The 21,470-nt window shown below is 42.6% G+C and overlaps 1 protein-coding gene and 1 long non-coding RNA gene across 2 annotated transcripts in view; one reads left to right on the forward strand and one right to left on the reverse strand.

Moving 5' to 3' along the window:
* Window positions 1-3,921, reverse strand: part of LOC112314923 (uncharacterized) — a 33,340-nt gene extending 29,419 nt beyond the window's left edge. Inside the window, exon 1 of the long non-coding RNA XR_008425094.1 lies at window positions 3,872-3,921. This is a non-coding gene — a long non-coding RNA (uncharacterized lncRNA). The remainder of the gene's footprint in view (window positions 1-3,871) is intronic.
* The window catches only part of ZNF474 (zinc finger protein 474), a 59,709-nt gene that overhangs the window by 24,724 nt on the left and 13,515 nt on the right, over window positions 1-21,470 (forward strand). Inside the window, exon 2 of the mRNA XM_024571540.3 lies at window positions 5,701-6,931. Within this exon, the coding sequence (XP_024427308.2) occupies window positions 5,909-6,931 (1,023 nt within the window). The 5' untranslated portion in view covers window positions 5,701-5,908. The remainder of the gene's footprint in view (window positions 1-5,700; window positions 6,932-21,470) is intronic.

Consider the following 21,470-nt stretch of genomic DNA (forward strand, 5'->3'; position numbering starts at 1 on the left):
AAAATTTGCATTGTCTATTCAAAATCAGCATGGAAACGCCACTGTGGACAGCCGTGTTCCCTGGCAACCGTACGACTCAGCTTAAAGTATTTCCATTTTTACCTCTCAGATGCTGCGCCTGTCTTTCCAAAACCATACCATCTCCAATTCCTAGACACTCTCACCTGGCCTTTTGTCCAGTCACATCAGAGTTCCTGAGAACTGCCAATGCCGTTGGCCCATGGCGTACCCAGGAGGGGCTACAGAAAACCACCTAGCGTGAGCTGGATCAGCTCCCCTCAACACTTCCTGGTCACTCGACCTGTGAATGTGCTCACTTTATTTTGAGTCCCTCCGTGGCAGTGTTGGCCTTACAGCCAGGCAGCGGCAGAAGAGTGTCACATAAAATTAAGGAAAATGTGACTAGACCTAAAATGTCAGGTTCTTCCTTAAGATTTAGTTCAGTCACAAACAGAAGTGGGGGTGTAAGGGGACAAAATGATAATGGGGAAAAATACAATAAATATTAAATCAAAAAAGAAAATAGTAAAAAAAAATAGAAGAGCAACATTTTCTAGCTCTTGAGACATGGTGATGTTATAAAAATTACAAAAATATGTTTTCACTGTTCTTAATGAATTGAGGGTTGAATGTTAGTATGAGCATCATATTATTTTCTAAGATGCTATGAAATAATTTATTGGAGTTTATATTTATTGCAATAGTAAGGTAATGTGCAGCTATAATATCATAGATTTTTATTATATATATTCTGAGGGTGGTTATATTAGTCAGGAGACAGAATTCATACAAAATATTAAATGAAGAGAATTTAGTATAAAATTTCATTAACCAGGAATGAAGTTGTTACCTAGTAACTAGCAGAGGAAAAAGACAACACTACCGTGTAAACGAGGTGACAACTACCAATCCAAAGGTGAAGTATCAAGGGGAAGAGGTTTGAATTATTAAAACTTAGAAACTTAGAGGACATGTTTAATGGAGCTGAAAATCAGGTCCCCACGGAGAAGGCACAGACTGACTGGTGATATTGTCTGGTTGGGGAGGGGAAGTGAGTCTGGTTTGCTAGTATTAGAAAACTGTAAACCGGTTTCAGCTGCTGCTACAGGAAAGAACTGCTTCTGCTGGGGCAAAAAAGTGTTGGTGGGGTGAAGTTCACAGCAACCACAAGCAGACAGGAAGCCTTTAAAAAGAAGCAAGCCCTCTCTTCCTCCTCCAACCTTGCATTCTCACTCCATTACCGCTATTGGCAGAGCATAACTCAGAGCCAGCTGGCAACACAGAAATGGGGTGTGCGGAGCCCCAGTGCCTGCATCACAAGGCTGAGCATAGAAAAGAGCATTCTGAGTATAGAGACGACGAGTTAATAACTGGTACCACAATGATGCCTCCTAGCTCTTTCTAAGGCTCATTATGGACAAAACTGTTTTTATTCTCCAGAAGTAAAATATGTCATTCAAATTTGCTCAAAAAAAATTCTAGGAAAGGATGGTTTGTGAATCACCTTTTAAAAAACCATTGGCCCAATATTTACAGTTTCGAGTTTCTTATTTCCGATTTTCAGGAAAGAAAATTTTGCCCCCAAACATACACTTTCTCAAAAAATTTTTCTCTTGTCAAAAAGAGAAGATCCTAAAATTTGAAATATTACTATTAGATTTCACTTTATGCTAAACCCATGACATCTACTAAAATACAACTATATCTCAATTAGTATTAGGTTTTCATGTGAGTAAAAGTCTGAAAAGTGGCTAAAATACAATACACACTTATTTCTTTTATGCACATAAAGCCCAAGGGAGGTACTTAGGTGGTGGCACTACTATTATCAGAGACCCAAGTCCATCCAGGTCTCTGTTCTGTCATGTCAAGATTGCATGAATGTATTCAAGTCCAATATGACAGCTAGAGCTCCAGCCACCACATCCACAGTCTAAGCATCCATCAAAGTAAGGAAGAGGAGCAAGCTGTACCCTTACATTTCAAGAAGAGTTCTTACAAGTGGCACACAGTGCTTCACTAGCTACAAAGGAGCCTGTAGACTTAGTTGGAAAATTATGTACCTAACTGAAGATTGGTGCTCTCTTAATTTGAGTGAGTTGGGCAGAGTAACTATTGGTAAGAAACCAGCCGTCTCTGCCAGGCTCTGGGAGGGATATTATCTCATCAATCATAAGCTTTGATGTGAATAAGTCTATCAGCTTCTATTTGAAAGTGAGATTTCATAGGCAAGGAAGACTGGAGAGTATATGAGGGCACGAAGCAGGGGAGAGTAGAGGCTGCTGAACAGGGGGAATAGAGGATATTAAGGACAAACCTGCTCTATTTTACAGTTTTGCTCAGAGCTAGCATTAGCCCCAATGCCATCTTTCTTATTTATTCATTTGTCGATTTAAAGAATTTGGATTCTATGGTAATAGGGAAGGACTCATGTAACACCTATCTATTTTTTCCCAAAGGGCTAAATCATTTTTTTAAAGCTTTAATCACTTTGTTTGTGTTCTTTCCCCTCTTTTATAGGGAAACACCTTCTAATGCGAAGCTGGGTTTTATATTTCCAAGGTTGTTTATTACATTCATCTTTGTGAGTTTGTCTCTCCCTTCCCATTAACCCCAAAAGGCATGGAAACACGGCATCATACTGATAAAATGTGATGCCTTCCAAGACACTCTTTAAATCTCCTATGTGAAAATATGGCCAAAATGAATAATTCAGGCCAATTGGAACGAACATTTCTCCATGGATGCTTGGGGTGAAACTAGCTGGCTTTGCAAAGTGGTTCTCTTTAGAAACTAGCAACATTTATTTACAGTGTGTCTGGGTGACAGGCCAATTTCTTAAGTAATTTAAGTACATGTATTTAGTACTTTCCAGCATTTCTGCTTTTAGAACTAACTTACAGAATAGAGCAGCTGACCTTACTGTGCCTTGTCGGAATCCCTGCAGAACATTTTTCAGTCTCCAAAAATTTCACTCGCTTCCAGCTACCTCACCTTTTATATTTTGATGCCTTTAATCACAGTAAGACAGAAATTTCAGGAGGACGTTGGAGGAGGAAAGAGATGGTAGAAAAAGAAAAGAAGATTCCTTTGGGAATTTTACGATGCTTATGTTGGCTTCAGAGAAAATACGTGTCGTGCACACACCTGCAAGCATAAAGAGCAATCCCTAATCAGGATGGTGAGGTGGCTGCAAACTGAACACCATCTGGTCTCTTCGGGTAGCCTTTCCTGTCAGCATTATGCCATCCCACTTCCTCCTCGCTCATCCTCACCCCTGGTTGGTAATGTAGATTTTTTTCTTAAGGATGTTGGTGAGATCAGGAAAAGGATCTGCATTGCACACTGTGCAGGGGAAAACTTCATCTAAAAAACTACTCAGAGCAAAATAAATGATCTCTGTCACTTAAGGAAAAGCGCTGTCTTTGGTAGCTCCCATGTGTCTCTCCTGCTTTTTCCATTGCAGAGGTTTCTCTGCATCTGTGCCCTATTCCCCTCCTCTCTTTTGCCTCTTCCTTCTCCTGGAGGCTGGTGGGGGCTTAGTGACCTTCCCATGGGACATATGAATTGTCGATTAAAAAGGATAAAAATGAAAGAGAAGAAGCTCCGCCGGTGGAATTTTAGGCAGGATGAATAATGGAAACTGCTGCACACTGGAGCCAAAGAGAGCTGGAACTGATTCCCAGTTCTGTCATTTAGAAACTGACGGGCTTGGGCAAGTTATTGGTCTTTTCTGAGTCATAATTTCTACATTTATAAAACTGAAATAATAATACCTGCCTCACAACTATTTGAGAATTACAGTGTGTATATAAAAATTAGTACCGTATCTGATGCATAGTTGTCATTCAATAAATATTAGTTCTCTTACCTTATCACAAGAGAAATGGAGGAGTTGTTGGGGCAAGTTGTGGGGCTTTCTCAGTATTCTGATCTGCTGGGAACAGTGTGTGTGTGTGTGTGTGTGTGTGTGTGTGTGTGAGAGAGAGAGAGAGAAGTAAGTTCATTTGATTGCATTGGTCTTTCCAATCTGTCTTCTTAACTACTTTTGGTGTCTGAAACTTCCTGATACCAAGGAAAATGGGAAACAGGAGATCCTTGGTGAACAAGAAATCAGAACCAACAGAGTGGAGTGAGGGCTTATTTCACCCATTTGCTGATAAAACCTATGAAACAATTTTAGCAGATTCCTGGGTTCTCTAGGTCCATTTTCTCCTTTGGATGGTGCTGATAGAGGTATAAATTTTGTTTCTCTAAGCTTCGTTTTCTGTGCTGGCCACTCTGAGGCCAACACATTCTTTTGTCACATGTGTTAATATCACTGTCTTAGGATCTGTCAAAATGATGAATAACTTCCTTTTCTGTGCCAGACCTCATTTGATAGTCATAACTACAAAGATTCAGACCTTTCTTGGCACCAAAATACAGGAACTGGGCACAGACCTCACAGCTCTTTTGGTCCTTTATCAAGCGCAATGCCCCAACAGGGTTTTGACATTACGAACACTGCCGTTCTTGCTCTGACTGAACTCAAGTGTCTGCCGTGGCCAAGTGTCTGGGATTGGGAACCGATGCTACAAAACCTCTGACACAGATCCAGGTTCACCATTCAGGAAGTAAGGATGGTCCTAAGACTTCTGAAAAATAATCTTTTGGGGGGCTAGATTGTAGACCTGGGGTAAAATTATCTCATGACTTTCCCCAAGGTAAAAACTCCTTAGGCTTCAGCCAGGCTTCAGCCCTTTTTCTTTGGCTAATTTGGGAAAACCATTGGCCATGTTTTTATAAAAAACATTTGGAAGATGATAGATAGATAGGTAGAGATATAGATATATAAAATAGGGTAGTGAGCACAAGAGTTATAAGAAGAGCATCAAGCAAAGTCTGAGCTTCTTCATCCCAGCGAAGATCTATCTGTGTGTGTCCCACCAGGAAGAGTATAGGCCCGAGACACATTCTTGGTTTGACAAGTCTGGCCACAGTTTATTAATGCTCCATTCCCATTGTAAAGAAAAGTGGACACCTGGTAAGTTATAAGGCATGTATGCCCCCTCTGAGAGGTTTCGTAATACTTTAATAATATTTCAGAGGATTCCCATAGTATTCACTGTTGAATTATTTCTTCTGTAAGAGTTCTTAATCTTAGACCCTCAGACACTCAAAAAGCCTGGCACATTACTGTACCACAAATAAAATATATACAGCAACTAAAAATATTTGCTAAATTATTTCAGTGAAATCAGTTTCACTTGTAATGGTAAGAATTTTATATTTTTGCTTGTAAAATCATTATTCTGAAATGAGGCCCATAGGCTTCCAAGAGCTGTCGAAGGGATCCACGGCCCTCCAATGTGAAGTGTCCCTAAGGTGGTCGGAGGAGGTCTTTTCACACGATCTGTGGTTCCATTTATCTAGTTTCCACAGTTCTTGGTCCTCTCCTCTATGATCTCACCACCCTGCCTCGGGTGGTTTGTGTCATATGTGTCTATGATGTGCTTGTAAATGTCGCTTTTTCTTCGGGCAGAGTACTCATTTCAGTACAGTAAGTACAATTCATTGTAGAAATTTTCTTCAAGTTTATTTCAACACTCACTGAAAAAATCCTACGTACTTGTAAAGATACTGCTCTTTATCAACTTTTGACCTAGCAGGGGCATGTGTGGGCGGGAGCAATAACTTCTTGATTTGTTTCCCCCACAGATCTTGCAGGCATCTGGGGCCAGCAGGGACTTGCCGGTGTTCCAGGATGCTGCCCTGCACTGAAGCTCTGAGTCGCGTTCTGTAGGGCCAGGCACTGGCAACAATGTGGAACCCCAGGACAGCCACCTTCACCACCCTCTGCCCTAAGAAGCCCCAAATGAATCTGGGCTGAAATCAAAGCAAGGACTAGAGAGAGATTTCTTTGTTAATGGAAAGAGGAAAGGAGAAGAGGGTTTCCAAAAAATCACAACAGACTCTCCACCATTCTAAAGAAACTACCTTCCTTCTCAATCAAGCTGTTGTACCTAGTGACTCCTATTCTAGGCTTTCGCCAGAAACAGAGCATGTCAATCCTCGTGAAAAAATAAAGAAAAACCCTCAGAAAAATAGACCTGGAACTGTAATACTCTCAAAACGATCCAGTAAGAGAATTATGTCGGAACGCCAGCCCGGCCCACCTGTGATCCCATCCCGCCGGCCTGGACTCCACATATGCTATGTCTGTGGCCGAGAATTTGGGTCCCAGTCACTTGCCATCCACGAGCCACAGTGCTTGGAAAAGTGGCGTATTGAAAACAGCAAGTTGCCTAAGCACCTGAGGAGGCCAGAACCCTCCAAACCACAGCCTCTCGGTGGCAGTGGGTCCTACAATCTTCAGGCAGTGAATGAGGCAGCGTTCCAGAGTTCTCAGGCTCAGCTGCTGCCCTGTGAATTCTGCGGCCGCACATTCTTGCCAGATCGTCTTCTTGTTCACCAGAGAAGTTGCAAGCCAAAGGGAGAGGGGCCCAGAGCACCAAACCCCAACAGCTCTGCTGATCTTACTGATCTTAAGAAAGCTTCTGGTGGCATCCCAGCTCGACCAAAGACTGTCATCTGCTACATTTGTGGCAGGGAATTTGGCACCCTCTCCCTCCCTATCCATGAGCCCAAATGCCTGGAAAAGTGGAAAACAGAAAATGACCGGCTCCCCAGGGAGCTCCGCCAGCCACTCCCACGGAAGCCTCAGCCCCTTATTACTGGAGAGGGGCCAAGTCAAGCTCAGCTTGTGCCCTGCCCAAATTGTAGCCGGACGTTTGCCCCCGACCGCCTTCCGGTACACCAGAGAAGTTGTAAAGCTCAACCAAGTGGGCCACAAGTTCAGAACTTGACCTTAGGGAGTAAAGGTGGCTTAAAAGAATCCACTAATGTCAAGCAGCAAAGGAACACAGCAGCACCCACTGTGACTGATAAGGTAATGCATGCCACATGAGAGGCACTGGGTGGACCTGGGAGTAGTACATCCTGCCTCCAGGGGCATGAGAGACAACTGACCCAGAATCAACTGCCTCAACCCCTCGAATGGTTTCTTTCAAAGCCTATTTCTGCCCCAGTGCAGCCTGTCCAAGTTGATCCCTGTAGAACTCCAGGGGCTGTATCTCTGTTGGCAAAGTAGACATAAGAACATCTTTACCTGGTGGGTTCATAGTCCTCTTTCATTCTGCTACCTAAAACAGAAAGAGATGGACTTCCTGCTTCCCTGATCCTTCATACTGATAATCCTTGGGAGAGAGTGTTATTTGAAAATGAGTCATTAATGCTATGTCTACATTACAGAGCTATAATTCCCGTTCCAAAAGCCAATATTTATTACCAGTTTATTTTAGTCATCTACCTTTGGAATTCATTTTTGGCAATCTGGGCCATGCTGAGTTTATCTTACTAAAATAGAATCTGTGTCAAAAACCCCAAATGACTTTAGCAATAATTAAACTCTGGAGCACTTGCCGAAATAGACATGCTCTGCAAATACAGCATGTTTTCTTTTAACACTCACATGATTGTAATATGTGGGGAATTAACCCCAGTTTAGACATCCAAGCAACTAGGTGTATCTCATGGTTCTCGGAAATGCTGAATTCCTGCTGCTGCTCTGTACCTTGTGTTTGGGTGAGATGCCACGCCCTGACTCACCACTTGGGCAATTGTAAATAAGCATGACCCCGTGACCCCAGGGGTTGGGCCTTCATCTGACGTTTCATCATCAACCAGGATGGGGAAGATAGTTATGAGGGTACCTACCTGCAAAACGGATTGGTCCATGGACTTTGACCTAGCATTAAGCCAGGGGGGTGGATGTGCACTTGCATATCACACCTTACAGAATGTCAAGTCGTGAGAAATAGGAAATGGTCAAAGTCTTTCTTTTTCTATGACTTGCTACTTGAAACACCCACCTGCGTGGCTCTTTAAATGGACTGTTTTGGGGAAATTAAATGTACTCAAGCTATGGCAAAGGATTAAACCAGAGGGAGTTGGGGGTCAGGGAGAGCTTTTATTTTTAATCCCAGTTTTCTTCCTTACTTTTTCATTGCATTATTTTGGAAAATATCCAGTACTTTTCTCTTATTTCCATGATTAAAATGAAATTATTATAGACTTGCTGTTTTAGAAGATTTTAAAACAATGACCCTAAAGCTGAAGAGTCAGACTCACAGAAGCTGGGTGAGTTTTCTGATGAACCTTGAAGAAAGAATGGGTGGTTTCTTTGCTGGATGAAAACCCAAACTCTTAAATGTGGCATGAACTGCAGGCTGGTCTCATAAACATGATCTGTTTTTCTCATCTTCTGGTTGTTGCTTTTTTTTCCAAAACATGTAAGGTCTGGATTCAAAGAGCAGAAGGAGCGTGTCTCAGGGCCACAGTCAGAAACTCCGTTAGTGCATGACTTTCAGCCCCGATTCCCGATTGTATGCATTTACTTCAAATGTTCTCATTGCAGATCTTGAGATAGGGAAGAGTGTGGTCAGGATTCCTGGGCTTGTTGTTATAACACATACTTTGTGCTCCCCAGAGTGGAGCCAACAGGCTGAGCACAGCATGTTCTCACTCAGTCACGACTGCGAAAAGAGGCTGGCCTGGGCCCACGGCTTCACAAGAAGACACCTTCTGACTCATGCAGTCAGCTGGAGCGGAGCATGTCCGGAGGGGAGGCCAGCAATGGCCCTTGATGCCTCGTGCATTTCGAATAGTGTCGGGGGAGTTCATCAGAACAAGGGCATCTGCAGGACATGGCCTGCTCCCAGACCTGAAAAGGCACATGTCAGTGAGAAAGTGGTGCCCATGGTGTCAGATGTGTGCTGCCCTGTTTGGGGACCGTGTGGGCTTTAGGGGAGGTCAAAGAAAGGTCGTGTAACTTAGGGTCACTTTAGTCATCAGATTTAAAGCAAGCTTAGTTTAATTACAATGGAGAAATCTCCTAGGATTCAAAGAGCTGTAAGATTCTTGAAACAATGGACTGTATTCCTTCGCTAAAAAAGAGGTTTGCCATGCAAATCATAAAAAGAAATCATTTTGTTTATGATTTGATCCTGTCTGTTACTGATTTTTCTCTTTCTATCACTGAAAATTTAGATAGTGCCATGAATCATACATTTTCTATACAGAGCACTGCCCTGTGCATTATTAGATTTCAGAATTTCATCTGCTGTGACGGTTGACTTTTGGCTGACTATGATGCACACACATTCTTTTCACAGTTCAAATGTTTGCTTCATTTCTTCTCTTGTCAACTATAGCAATTTCCCTCTAGAATCCTTGATTGGACTTCTGATTAGAACCAATGGTCTCACCTGATGTTCCAGGGGCCTCGGTCTTGTGGTGAACCCAGGTAAGAAGAAAACTCTCAGAACCATGACCACGGTCCTTGGAAAACAATTCATTCCAGTTGGGCAACAACGACTGTTTTGCTGGCACAGTGAATTACCTTCTGCTCAGAATGTTCTTCCAACACAGATTGGCTCCATCCACTTATGACACAGATGCTTCTGTCACCTTTCAATCATTTCTAAATCTAAACAAATGCCACTAAGGCCAATTCTCTTCCAAGACCTGAGTGGGCACTTTACATTAGCCCTGCACTGTAACCGCTGTGCGGGCTTGAATTGTCTTGTCACTTCCCATTCAAAACATAGGGCTGCATTCACTCCTCCTGATCTCACAGCAAAGTTATGAAGGATGCTAAGCAGTATGGAAGAGGAATAAAGCCCTCAGTGTGGGTTTGTATTTAGAAGGTGGGCCTGCCCCGGGCTCGTGGCTCTGCCATTGCATGGTGTTACCAGCAGCACTAAACCGCCTTTCTTCCCCCTAAAAGAAGGAAAGCTGGGATAAGCAATATCCAATTTAGCAAGATTTTAATAGTGGTATTAATCCCAGGCGAGGTTTTGATGCATACTATGGAGAATCATAGATCATAACTTTGAATTTTAGTATTACATTTATTTAGTGAAGTTCTTATGTCTGTTTTATTCAGTAGTTTGCTAGGTGATGCTGAAGAGTACAGTAACAGAGGTCATTTCTACTTCATTTTAATATGAGTGAATACATTTTGATATTTACATTAAATATTTGGAAAAATATTTGCCTGTTCTAGAAGCCAACAGTATTTCATTTTTTGGCTGTAGGCCCTTTCTAGCTAATTGGGACACAGATTGATAGAATTAATCAAATATAACTACAAACCAATATGAAGCCTTTGTCTAATCTTTTATTGGTTAGATAATTCTTAGGGTTATTTTTTTACGATTATGCTTGTAACATGTGGAACACGTTTCCAAAAATCCTTTACTATATACTACTGCTACTTACTACTTTACAAAGTAGGCCTCATTTTTTCTTTGGGGAAACTATCTTTTCTATAAATAATTGTATTTCTCAATGTAGGGTTTTTTTATTTTTAGTGTTTAGTAGGGATTTATTTTTAATTTTTTCTCTTTTTTTACATTTTTTATTCTTCTTCAAGCACAGTTTTCTGCCATTTCGCCCCACCCCTCCCCACCACCCCAGCCCTCCCTACCTCCCTCCCCTGTTCCCACACCCCTCTTGTTATTGTCAGTGTGTCCTTTATAATTGTTCCTGTAAACCCCTCACCCTTTTCCCCTATAACCACCCCCTTTCCCCTCTGGTCACTGGCAGCCTGTTCTCAATTTCAGTGTCTTTGGTTATATTTTGCTTGCTTGTTCATTTTGTTGATTAGGTTCCTGTTAAAGGTGAGATCACATGGTGTTTGTCTTTCAATCAATGTAGTTTTAAGCCACCATCCCAGATGCTCAGGTTTGAGCTTAAAATCCCTTCAGATAGTTCTTTAGCATCTTTGCTGCCATCTGGTGTTTTCTTTTAAAGTAATATCTTCCGCACCATCAAAAAGATCATTGCCTTTCTCTTTGTGTTACCTCCAAATATATTTGAGCAGGTACCCTTAAAGTCCAGTTATTTAGGACTTCAGTTACATATTTGGTTTAACGTTATAAATTCTGTTTCATGGCTAAGTGTCTCATTCTCTAAAGGCAAACTCTCCTTAAGAAAGTCACAATAAGAAAGATTCAGAAGGGCAAGATGGATGGTCTCACACTGTCAAAAGTTCTGTGTACGCACATGTACCTACTGGGTAAGAAGTATTTGGAGTTTATTGAGGGGCATGGAAGGAAGGGAAGGGAACTTTTTTGAGTATTTTTTATGATCAGTACTTTATATACATGATCTCATTTTAATCTTTATACTATTACTAAAAGATAGATCTTATTTTCCCCACTTTCTGGTGGAGCAAGTGAGGTTAAGCAGCCTTTCCAAATCACACAGTGGATTCGGTGGTGGGTGACAGAGCCAGATCTACGTGGTTACAAAGACTCCTATCCTTTCATGTCACTGAGAGAGGCCTATGTGTGGTACAAAATGGTATGGCTGTGCTGCCAGCCTGTGAGTGCTAAGTAGGACAAGGAGGACAGAAGTTTGTTCATTCGACAAATATTTATTGGTAGACATTGGCTAGGTATTCAACATCGTCATAAAAAAGACAGACACAGTTCTTGATCCCATGGACACTTGAAGGAAATGTGAAATAAATACAAAATTTCAAATTGTGATAGGACAGTGTCTATTGTGGGAGTGGACTTTCAAGATCTTGAGTTAAGAAAACATCTGGGAGGAAGTGACATTCCACCTGAGACGCAAATGGTGTGAACGCATTAGCTAAGAGTAAAGATGGAGGGAGGGGTGGCAGGAGGAGGAGACATTCTGACCAAAGGAAGCCTGTGTGGAGGCCTTGAGGTAAGAAAGATCTTAAAATGGAACTAAGAAGTCCACACGTGGCCAGAGCCTGGTGGAGCAGGGGGTAGGCACACAAGATAAAGCTGTAGAAACAGCATAGTTCTGTCCAGCTGCTCTGTGGACACACTGAGCACTGATGATGGCTTGGCGGAGAACATTGGCAGCAGAGATGGAGATAAGGCACGCTGAGCAGAACTTGGTGCTAGTAAGGATGTGGAGAGGTGAGGAAGGGGGTCATGGGCAACTCCCAGATTTCTGGTCCGAGCAACTGCACTAGTTGTGCTATTTTCTAAGATGGAGAAGACTTGAGAAAGTACAGCTCTTTGTGGTTTAGATAAATAGTTCCTTCTGGGCCTATCAAGTTCAAAATGCTTGTGAGAAATCTAAGTGGGTAAGGCAAACTGAATATATAAGTCTGGATCTCAAAAAAGAAGACTGGGCTGGCATATACATTTCTGCAGTATTAACATGTATTTAAAGTCATCCGAATGAGTATAGGGTTATAAAAATAGACCCAGGGCTGAGCTAAGAGGCATTCCCACACTTAGGGATTAGAGGGGAAGGAGCTGGAGAATGAGTGCCTGGAGACACTGGAGAAGAGACTGGAGTGCGGTGCCACAGAAACTGAGATCAGAGAAAACGTCCAGAAGAAGGGTGTGGAAAACTGCAGAGAGGCTGAATAGGATGAGGGCCAAAAACATATCTATTTGACTTGGCAATGTGGATTTAGTCTGATAACCTTGGAAAGAACACATTCAGTGTAGTGGTGTGGGTTGCAGAGTGTATGGATGATAAAGACAGGATGTGGTTTTAGAAGTTTGGCTTTGAAGATGAGAGAAATAATGGGTAGGCTGGAAATAGATAATGGGTTAAGAGAAATTTCTTTAAAAGATGTAAAAGATGGGAGCTTCTAAAGTTCCAGGGGTGTCCAACCCGCAGCCCATGGGCCCCATGCAGCCCAGGATGTCTGTGAATGTGGGCCAACACAAAATCATAAATTTACTTAGAACATTATGAGATTTTTTTTGTGCTTGCGTGTCACAATGTATTTAATGTGTGGCCCAAGACAACTCTTCTTCTTCCAGTGTGGTCCAGAGATGCCAAAAGGATGGACACCCCTTTATCTAACTATATTTGGTGTTTAGGATCATGATCCAGTGGAGAGAGTTGAAGAAGCAGAAGTGATAAGGGCAAGTGTAAAACCTGAGGGAGAAATGCTTCCTGGGGGGTGGGGATTCCCATTGAAGGGCAAAGGGTTTGATAAGAGGGGGCACTTTTTCATTTCAGGAGGAGGTGGAATACAGATGAAAGCAATTTGTAGGTGTTAATGGGAAGATGAAGGAGCTACAATCTGTTAGCTTTTCTCTTCTCAAGGAAATACCAGGCCATCTTATCAAGTGTCTCACATGAGAAAGAAAGAGGTATGATGACAGAGAAAGGTTCACTTTAAGAGACTGCTTAGTCCTTTGTTTCTTCATGCCTTCAGTTAATCAAGGCTGAGGCTCATAGAACCCTTTGCCTCTATGATTCCCAAACACAAGAATGACTTGGAACTCTTTGGAGGTGGTAAATAGAACATTCAACGGGATTCTTCAGGGGGTCTCCACCTTATAGTCATTTTCAGTGGCCCTAGTTCACCTCCTCAGCTCTGCTGATGTCATAAAAATCAGGCTCAACCTCACAAACTGCCCCCCAATGATGCTGGCAACTGGACCCTAATAAGCAAGTCCACGTGCCACTTCCTCTCTCCTTGGTGCCAGCCATGCCTGAGCACCAGGGCAGCATTTTAGGGTCCCACAGCTCTCGGGTGTACAAAGCGCAGCTTGAAGGTAACAAGACCAGTTTTCTTCTGTGTTGTTGTTTCTAAAAACCACCCAAAGGAATCTGTATACGTAATGGCTGAGACAACACTAGGTTTCTAGGTGTGAGTACATGAAACAGAGTTTATTCTTGTGTTATTTGTTTAATTATTGTATTACTTTCCATGTGAATAATGGTAAGCCTACTTTTGCCCACCCTGTATATAGTGTGGGTTGGATATGTGTGTGTTGATGGTGGTGAGGAGAGAGTTACAAATTTTAGAGCAACAGCATCACTAGCAAAGTTGTTCTATAGCTTTTTAATATAAAACTTTGAAGGAAAATGCTCATCCGTAAAAGTTACAACCTAACATAATTATCTTTAAAAATCAGGTTCAAATTATAATTACAGATCCATGATGGGAGAGACCATGATAGATACAATACCTCTCTGAGAGCCTGAAGACCAAAGCAAAAGTGGGTGGTCATTATCTTGGACCTCCAGTATGTGGCTTCCTGCTTCTCCAGAAAGGAACATAGTGATTGTACCTTCTGTGAGAGGAAGGATCATGTATTATTAATTCAAACAGTATTGGGGCCTAAAATGAACAAAACTACAACATGCCATACTCTCAAAGAATTAGCCTAGCTTAAATGATTTCATGTCTTCATAAACCTGCTTCTCCTGTGACCCCCACGTCTCTAGGTATTTGTAACCCCCAAATACCTAGACGCCTGTATTTTCTGGTGATAGACACTTAGTGAAGCTTCATGTCGTGGCTGAATGGATATACATAGTTCTTAAAAATCTGAATTCCAACATCAACAATTAAAGTTTCTCCCGAAATTATTAGAGCTTCCCCAAAAGTAGTGCAACACAGCCTTGAAGGAATTCCTATTGAAACAGAGGCGACCTTCCTGTGCCTAGAATGTCACCACTAAATGTGAAGCTCAGCTTTAGCTTTCTGACCAGGTGGAGCATTGAGAGGGTTTGACTTAGGATGCTGCCTCTTGCTTTCCCTTTACAACTTGTAATTTACCTCCTCCTTGCACCCATTGTCTCTTTTGACTGTCTTATATATAAAGAAATGTTCTGCAAATTGAAGAAAGACCTAATAAATCCAACAACTCAGTAATTTTCCAATATTCCCACTCCAAGCACCAGCCATGATCCTGTCATTGGAAGTCCCCAAGAAGCTCTCACATCCAGGCTACCTTGTTAAAGCAGAGGAAGTAAAAATATAAAAGTATCTCTTGTCTGAACCTAAAGCCTCAGGGAGCCAGAGGCAGAGGTACTGGGCAAGGATAGGGAGGGATTAGGCTCCACAACTCTGATAAGAAAAACAAAACAAAACTGTCTTTTGGGATTAAAATTCTTTCTGGCTTATCCAAGGTGACATCTTTCTCTTTTTTTGAATGGAAAATTTCTTCCCTTAGCCTTCCCCATGAGCTGGAGGCCCTTCAGCATCTAAGTTGTAAACAAATCAGGCATTGGAAATACCCACCTTCTAAGTTCCAGGTTCCTTTTTTCCTGTCTAACTATAGTAACTGGAAAGGATGACTGGTCGTCTCAGTTTGTGAGTGTTCCAACCTTGCCCCCATTGCTCTCTGGTTGCTTTATTTTACTCCGTGACCTGGAAGCCATCTGACCAGGACGGTCAGGCCTGGTGCCAAACAGGAACCAAACTCCAGGTACATCCTCTGTCCATGGTTTTCTAGAAAAGTCATTCTTACAAGAATTTGCAAAGAGATTTATTTAAACACCTTACTTTCCAATCAGCATCATTCTAAGTGATCAGAATCAAAAGCAGTTTTTTCACAAATAAGAAAAGAAAAGAAAAAAACAGCTAAGAAACTGTATTCCTTTCAGACTCAGAGAATCTTATCTGGAATTTGTTTTTTAATTTATATTTTCCAGCTTTATATCTCTGGATGAGCAATTAAATAACTAAAATGCAAGCATATATTCAAAATATCAATAGTTTATTTTTTAAAATGAGGTACATGAAGGTACTTGAATATTAACAGCATTTCCAAATGAATGGCCAAGTCTTTCTTATTGTTCAAAGAAGCAAAACAAATCTCCAAATCATAGGTAACAGACTAATACTTGGCCAATAGGTTAGATTGGAAAAATTCTTTTACGTGGCATCCAGTGATTTCCAAAACCAATTTCATTACAAACAACGATCCTTCCAGATGTGACATTTGAGGAGAATTGTTTGAAAGCACCGGAAGTAAATGTGAAATACCAGTGGTTTCTAGACAATCAAACTCTGTAATTGTTGAGGTTTGAGATTGAACTATGCAGTTATTCCTATATATTAAAATGCTATGTAACTGTGGCTGCATGTGTGAGGCATGGCTGGGGGAATGGAAACTTAATGGTACACATTCAGTCTCAGTCAAGTTTGTTGAAAGTGCGCTTTAAATGGCCGCAGGCAAAATTCTGACTTTGAGAATGACTCTTTGGTATCTGGCCTCATATTCTGATCTCCTTTTTTCTTTCAGTTCCTACCAACCCCACCCTGTTCTATGCTTAGAAGGAGGTTGGGAGAATCTGATAACTCCTTCATAGAAAACTCTCTTATAGGACTATTCACATTTTAAAAGAGGATGGGGAGAGAGTAGTGTTGAACTCAAGGGAGTGAACTTTGGAGGTAATGGAGGCAGAGCAAAGCAGAAATTTTAAGTTTCTCTCAAATGCCACCTAATGGCTGACTGTGGAGACTCAGTCTGTGGGCAGAGCATGATGCTCCGCCAGCCACTGACGACCTAACCCCCTGTTTCTAGAAGCAGCTGGAGTCAGACACACCTGGAATCAGGTAATAGATGCCCAATGCAGCCACATAATTTTGAGCAAATTATACAACTTCCCCCAGCCCCAGATTCCCCACTGTGAGAGGCTAAAGGACAGAATGCTACAGAGGGTCTGGATGGTACCTGAGAAGTTGTCACTGTCAGCTCATCCCTGCCCCCTCACTGTGGCCATGCCTGAGGCCCACTGTCTGCGTGAGAATCAGCTTCATCACCTACTCACAGCTCCGTGCCTCCAGTTCCTGGTGTGTGAAATGGGGTACTGAGTCTTTCCAGGGGAATCATTCTGAGAAGTACTGAGCTAAAGCACATTAAGTGCTGAGTACAGGGCCTGGCCCTCAGACAGCATTGGGTAGCTCTTACCTGCTGTTTGGTCAGACGTTTTCAATGTTGGAATATTCACAAGGATTTCTAAAAGAGTTTTTACTCTTTCTGCATCAAGTATGGGGAGAAACCTTTTCCTCTTATTTCTCTATCCAAATTTTCTGCATTCTATGATATGCCCTGTGCACTTACCACAGATATTTTAATTATTTGGCCTAATGGAAGGGATCAGGGGTGTGGAAAATCTGAAACAGCAGCGAAGGTCCGAATCCTTTATTTTTCACTTGGTCCTGCAGAGAGAACAACACTGTTGATGGAATGACACCCGTGCCAGCAGCTGCGCAGTCACATATTTCCCTCAGACCCGGCCAGGACGGGCCCTGTCTTTGACAGCCTGGGATCCAGCTAGGAGTCAGGGAAGCAAAAAAATCCACGAACAAGTAAATGACTTGAGGATTAAATGACTACTATGTGCATGTGGTCTTGGAAATCAGTCTCGTCCCCTAACGTAGGTGCTTCAATTGTCTAAGAATAGGCTTCGGGCCCCCAGTTGAATTGCATTGTAATGGCCCAAGTGCTTAAATTCAAAGGGAGCAGGAAGTTTTCAGTGTGACAATCTCTAACGTCTCACTGCATACTTCTTTTCTAAAATACCTCTCCTACTACCTGGCAAGCTGTTTTAATACCACAGTGAGAGATTCAGTCTTTTCACTCAAAGCACTGCTAACTTTATAGGAGACCGCAGCTAAAGATTCCCTGGATAGGTAATACACCCTTTTTATCCATTGGCACATTCGTATGAATGAACCGTAAGTTTGGGTCATTTCTTACAAATGAGATATAAGGCAAATGCTTTGTACTGGGGAGAGGAATGGGAAGAAGGGAGTGGGAAAATAAACTACTCAGAATCACGTGGTCAAATGCTTTCAGAGACAGACAGGCTGCATATTAGACAATAGGGAGTGGTGGAGCCTGTGGTATCCTGGAGAGTGAATCCCACCTAAAGACATTCACACATAAAACTTTTAAGAACATCGTGCTGGTCAAGCAAAACATGCCTGCCTGTTGACTGAAATGGCTGTTGACCCATTAACTTACCACCTGATGTCCCAGACTGTGAGGCAGAGGGGAGAGGGTTCTGGTGTGTAGACTGGGTGAGATGCTCTGAAGAGGACAGCCTAGGTCATAAGGGACCCATGAAGGGACCCACTTAGTTGTGTGGTCATTGTGTGCAGGGACCACTGGCACACACTCTTCATACCTGAGCATAGGGTAACTCACTCCAGCTGCCAACCCCCAGTTGGATTCACCTGTGGGAGTCTCCAAAACAGTGAGGCTATTCTCATGGATCAGACCTCTGGGAGCCAAAACTTCTAAGAATTTTACATGGCCACAGAAAGTCCAGGATCCTAGAGAAGTTCCACATCTGGAGAGTAGTTTTCAGAACTAATCAGCCTGAGTTCAAACATACCAATGAACAGAGAAGTCAAGAAAATACTTCTTTCACTCAGCAGGTCCCTTTCACACCCTGTCCTGCTTCTTGACTGATTCCAGGTGGAATGGGCTCTGTGCATGCCAAACAGGGATCTGTCTGCCTGACTTACTGTCCTAGAGCAACAGCTGAGGACAAGTAAGAAACAGTTCCCAAATAAAGGCAGTGAGTTAAGCATGATTATTCCCCCTGTTGTGGTCGATTCCCGGTTCTGAGCCTAGCACAGTGCCTGGCACATTGCCTGCAAGCAGATCATTCTTCCTGAGCAACAACATCTGGGCTGCAGCGGTCCCGAGAGACAGCCCTTTCCCCCAGATGCATTTCCATTCAGTGCAGGTCTCAAGCTCCCGAATCACGCTCAGCTATGTTTTCAGCAAATGTCTCAGTTCTTTCTGCTCTCAGTGCAACTTGAGTATGCAAATTTGGAATCCCATTGCTTTATTGGCTTCTGTGAAGTTCAAAAATGTCTGATTAAACCCAGATATTTACAGAGTGGCCATACTGTGCTCGTTACCAGTCATGCTTTGTCTGAGAAACAAAGTGCCATTAACGCATAGGGCTGGTCCTAGGTCGAGTCCTGAGACGGGGTAAGGATTGGCATGTGTCTCTCTCCCAGGGCCACCATTTTCACACTGCATCTTGTGACTTGTAGCATACAGATTAAAGATCACGACCAGATGGCTTGAAAGGGTGTTAAAGTGGAGCACCTTTATCTAATTTACTCAGTCATGGTTTGAGTCAGCAGGGACTGTGTCCCTTGCAATATGCTTTCTCACATTTGGGTCCCTTGATTTCTCTTTGACTCTTAGGTTAACAAATGTCCCCAAATGAACACTGGGCACATGGCTGTCTTGATGCAGGAATTGTTGTGATGCAAACTAAAAAAAGAGAAAGAGGGAGAGAGACCATTACACTTTCTACATTTTTTGTTTGTTCATTTCTGAGTAATGTGTGAAACATGTTACTTGGGGGAAAGAGCCAGGCATTTCATTTGCATGCATATTTGGTAATAAAAAAGGCACTATTACGTTTTGACTTGGCTGCTTGAGCCCAGCCCACTAACATGGGCCCTCACAAAGAACAGGCCAACTGTGTCAATGACAGCGAACAAATCCAGCCGACGACTGCCTCCCAGCGAGCGAGCGGAGGTGGGAGCTTCCTCTGCTCCCTGGTGGTAGCAGATATGTAATTGTACTTGTGGCCTTCTAGGGCCAAAGCTCTCAGCTCTTTCTTCCTGAGGGGAATGAGCCTAAAGATGATAATTTTGGGTAGGAGGAAGGTCAAGAACAAAGTAAAGGAAAACGTAAAGGAATGAATTGTTTGAAGCAAGGGGAGACTTTTGATATTTCTGAAATCAACTGAAGAAAATGACTGACCTTTTAGGCCTTTTGTGCACACACACACACACTCCCATGCTAAGGGACCTTGAAGTTCCTTTTACGGAAAGATGAGAAACTGCTGTCAGGCATGCGTCTGGCCGGCCAGATGCTGTGCGCACGGGCGCAGACTCACAGGCCTGCTTTTCGAATCTGTCCCCTCTGCTGCAGGGCTCAGGCCCTGACACGCCAGTCTCAGACTTTTCTGCTGGGAATTGCATGTGAAGGGCATTGCTGCCTCATGGACTTTCTCTAGCAAAAGCTTTAATGTCCTGGGGGAAAATCCTCAATACAACATTTTCTTGTTTTCTTTAGTTCTTTTTCTTTTTCAGTTTTCTGCCATTTTTTTTTCCAGCTGGAAAATTTCTTGGGAGACTACCTAAAGGGTTTAGAATATAGATCACCTAAAAATATTCTCTAGTTCCTGGCAAAAGCCACCCTGAAATACATTATTTAATTTTGGGATTTATCTGACAGTGTGTCAGCTGACTTTGAACTGTCTGCACTGCATGAACAGGGCAATACAAAAGTCCTCCACTAACTAGTCTGCATGAGTGGTTTTGGACCTGCTGTGTTGAGGAATAACATACAGACACTAAACTGCATCTATCAAACACTCAATTCAATAAGTTTTGACAGTTTTATATACCTGTTATATCACCACCATAATCAAGATACAGAACGTTTTCACCACCCCCAAAGCTTCCTTATCCCCTTTATTCTTCCTTCTACCTCCAGCTTCCGGGCAATCCCTGATTTGATTTTTAATCATTGCAGCTTCTTTTGGATTTTATATAAATGGAATTAGGTGGTAATGTACTCTTTTGTGTCTGACTTCGTTCAGTGTATGACTGAATTTCATCCATGTTGGTGCAAATAACAGCAATTCTTTTTTTTTTTTACTGCTGAGTAGTGGTCCTTTGGATGGCAGCATTACATTTTGTTTATGTATTCCTGGTGTTTCCAGTTGTATTAGTGTTGTTATTATCATTTGAGAGTTCTTCAGTCTCTTTCAGTGCAGGCAGAACTAGTTTGTATTTCTTCAAAATGGAAGAATCAAGATGTTTGAGTATATGGAAATTGTGGCTTTGGCTAGTGTGGCTCAGTGGATTGAGCACTGACCAGCAAACCAAAAGGGTTGCCGGTTCGATTCCCAGTCAGGGCACATACCTGGATTATGGGCCAGGTCAGGTCCCCAGCGGGGGTGGGGGTCACGTGAGAGACAACTACACATTAATGTTTCTCTCCTCCTCTTTCTCCTTCCTTTCCCCTCTAAAATAAAATAAATAAAATCTTTTAAAAAATTATGAATTGCCCCCCCCCCCCCCCCCCCGCTTACTTCTTGATCTGATTCTGTCTCATAGGTATTAAGTCCTTATCGTTGCAATCAGGTCTCCACAAGATCAAGACCCTTTACCTGACTTTGTGCATTGCCCACTCTGCCTGACTCCCACAGCCGCACAGCACCCCAATGTGCTTAATGAAACTCTCCTAACATAGGAACTACTTACTTCTAGTACTGTCAACTCTTTCCCCAGTTACTGACCCATGGCTAGCTTCTAGTGACAGGAGGATGGAGTCTGGGGCCAGGGCCAAGGTGGAAAGGCGGGAAGACACATAGAAAAAGCGCCACCATCGACTGTGTTCCCGAGGCCTGAGCACTCCTGTTTCAGGCTGATGTTGAATGGCTGATTCTTGCTTTCGCTCTTCCTCTGATCAGTCTTTTCACTATGCACGTTGTAGCTTTTACATTAACACCCTACAGGACTACCCAGCAGTTGTGAGTAGGTATTGTTTGTTTGAGGGAGCCCTCTCCACATCAGTACAGTTCTCTGCATTCAACAAACCTGCATCAAATATCTCCCTCTTCACTGGTTTCTG

The sequence above is a fragment of the Desmodus rotundus genome, chromosome 1 (genome assembly GCF_022682495.2).
Source record: "Desmodus rotundus isolate HL8 chromosome 1, HLdesRot8A.1, whole genome shotgun sequence".
Lineage (NCBI taxonomy): Eukaryota > Metazoa > Chordata > Mammalia > Chiroptera > Phyllostomidae > Desmodus > Desmodus rotundus.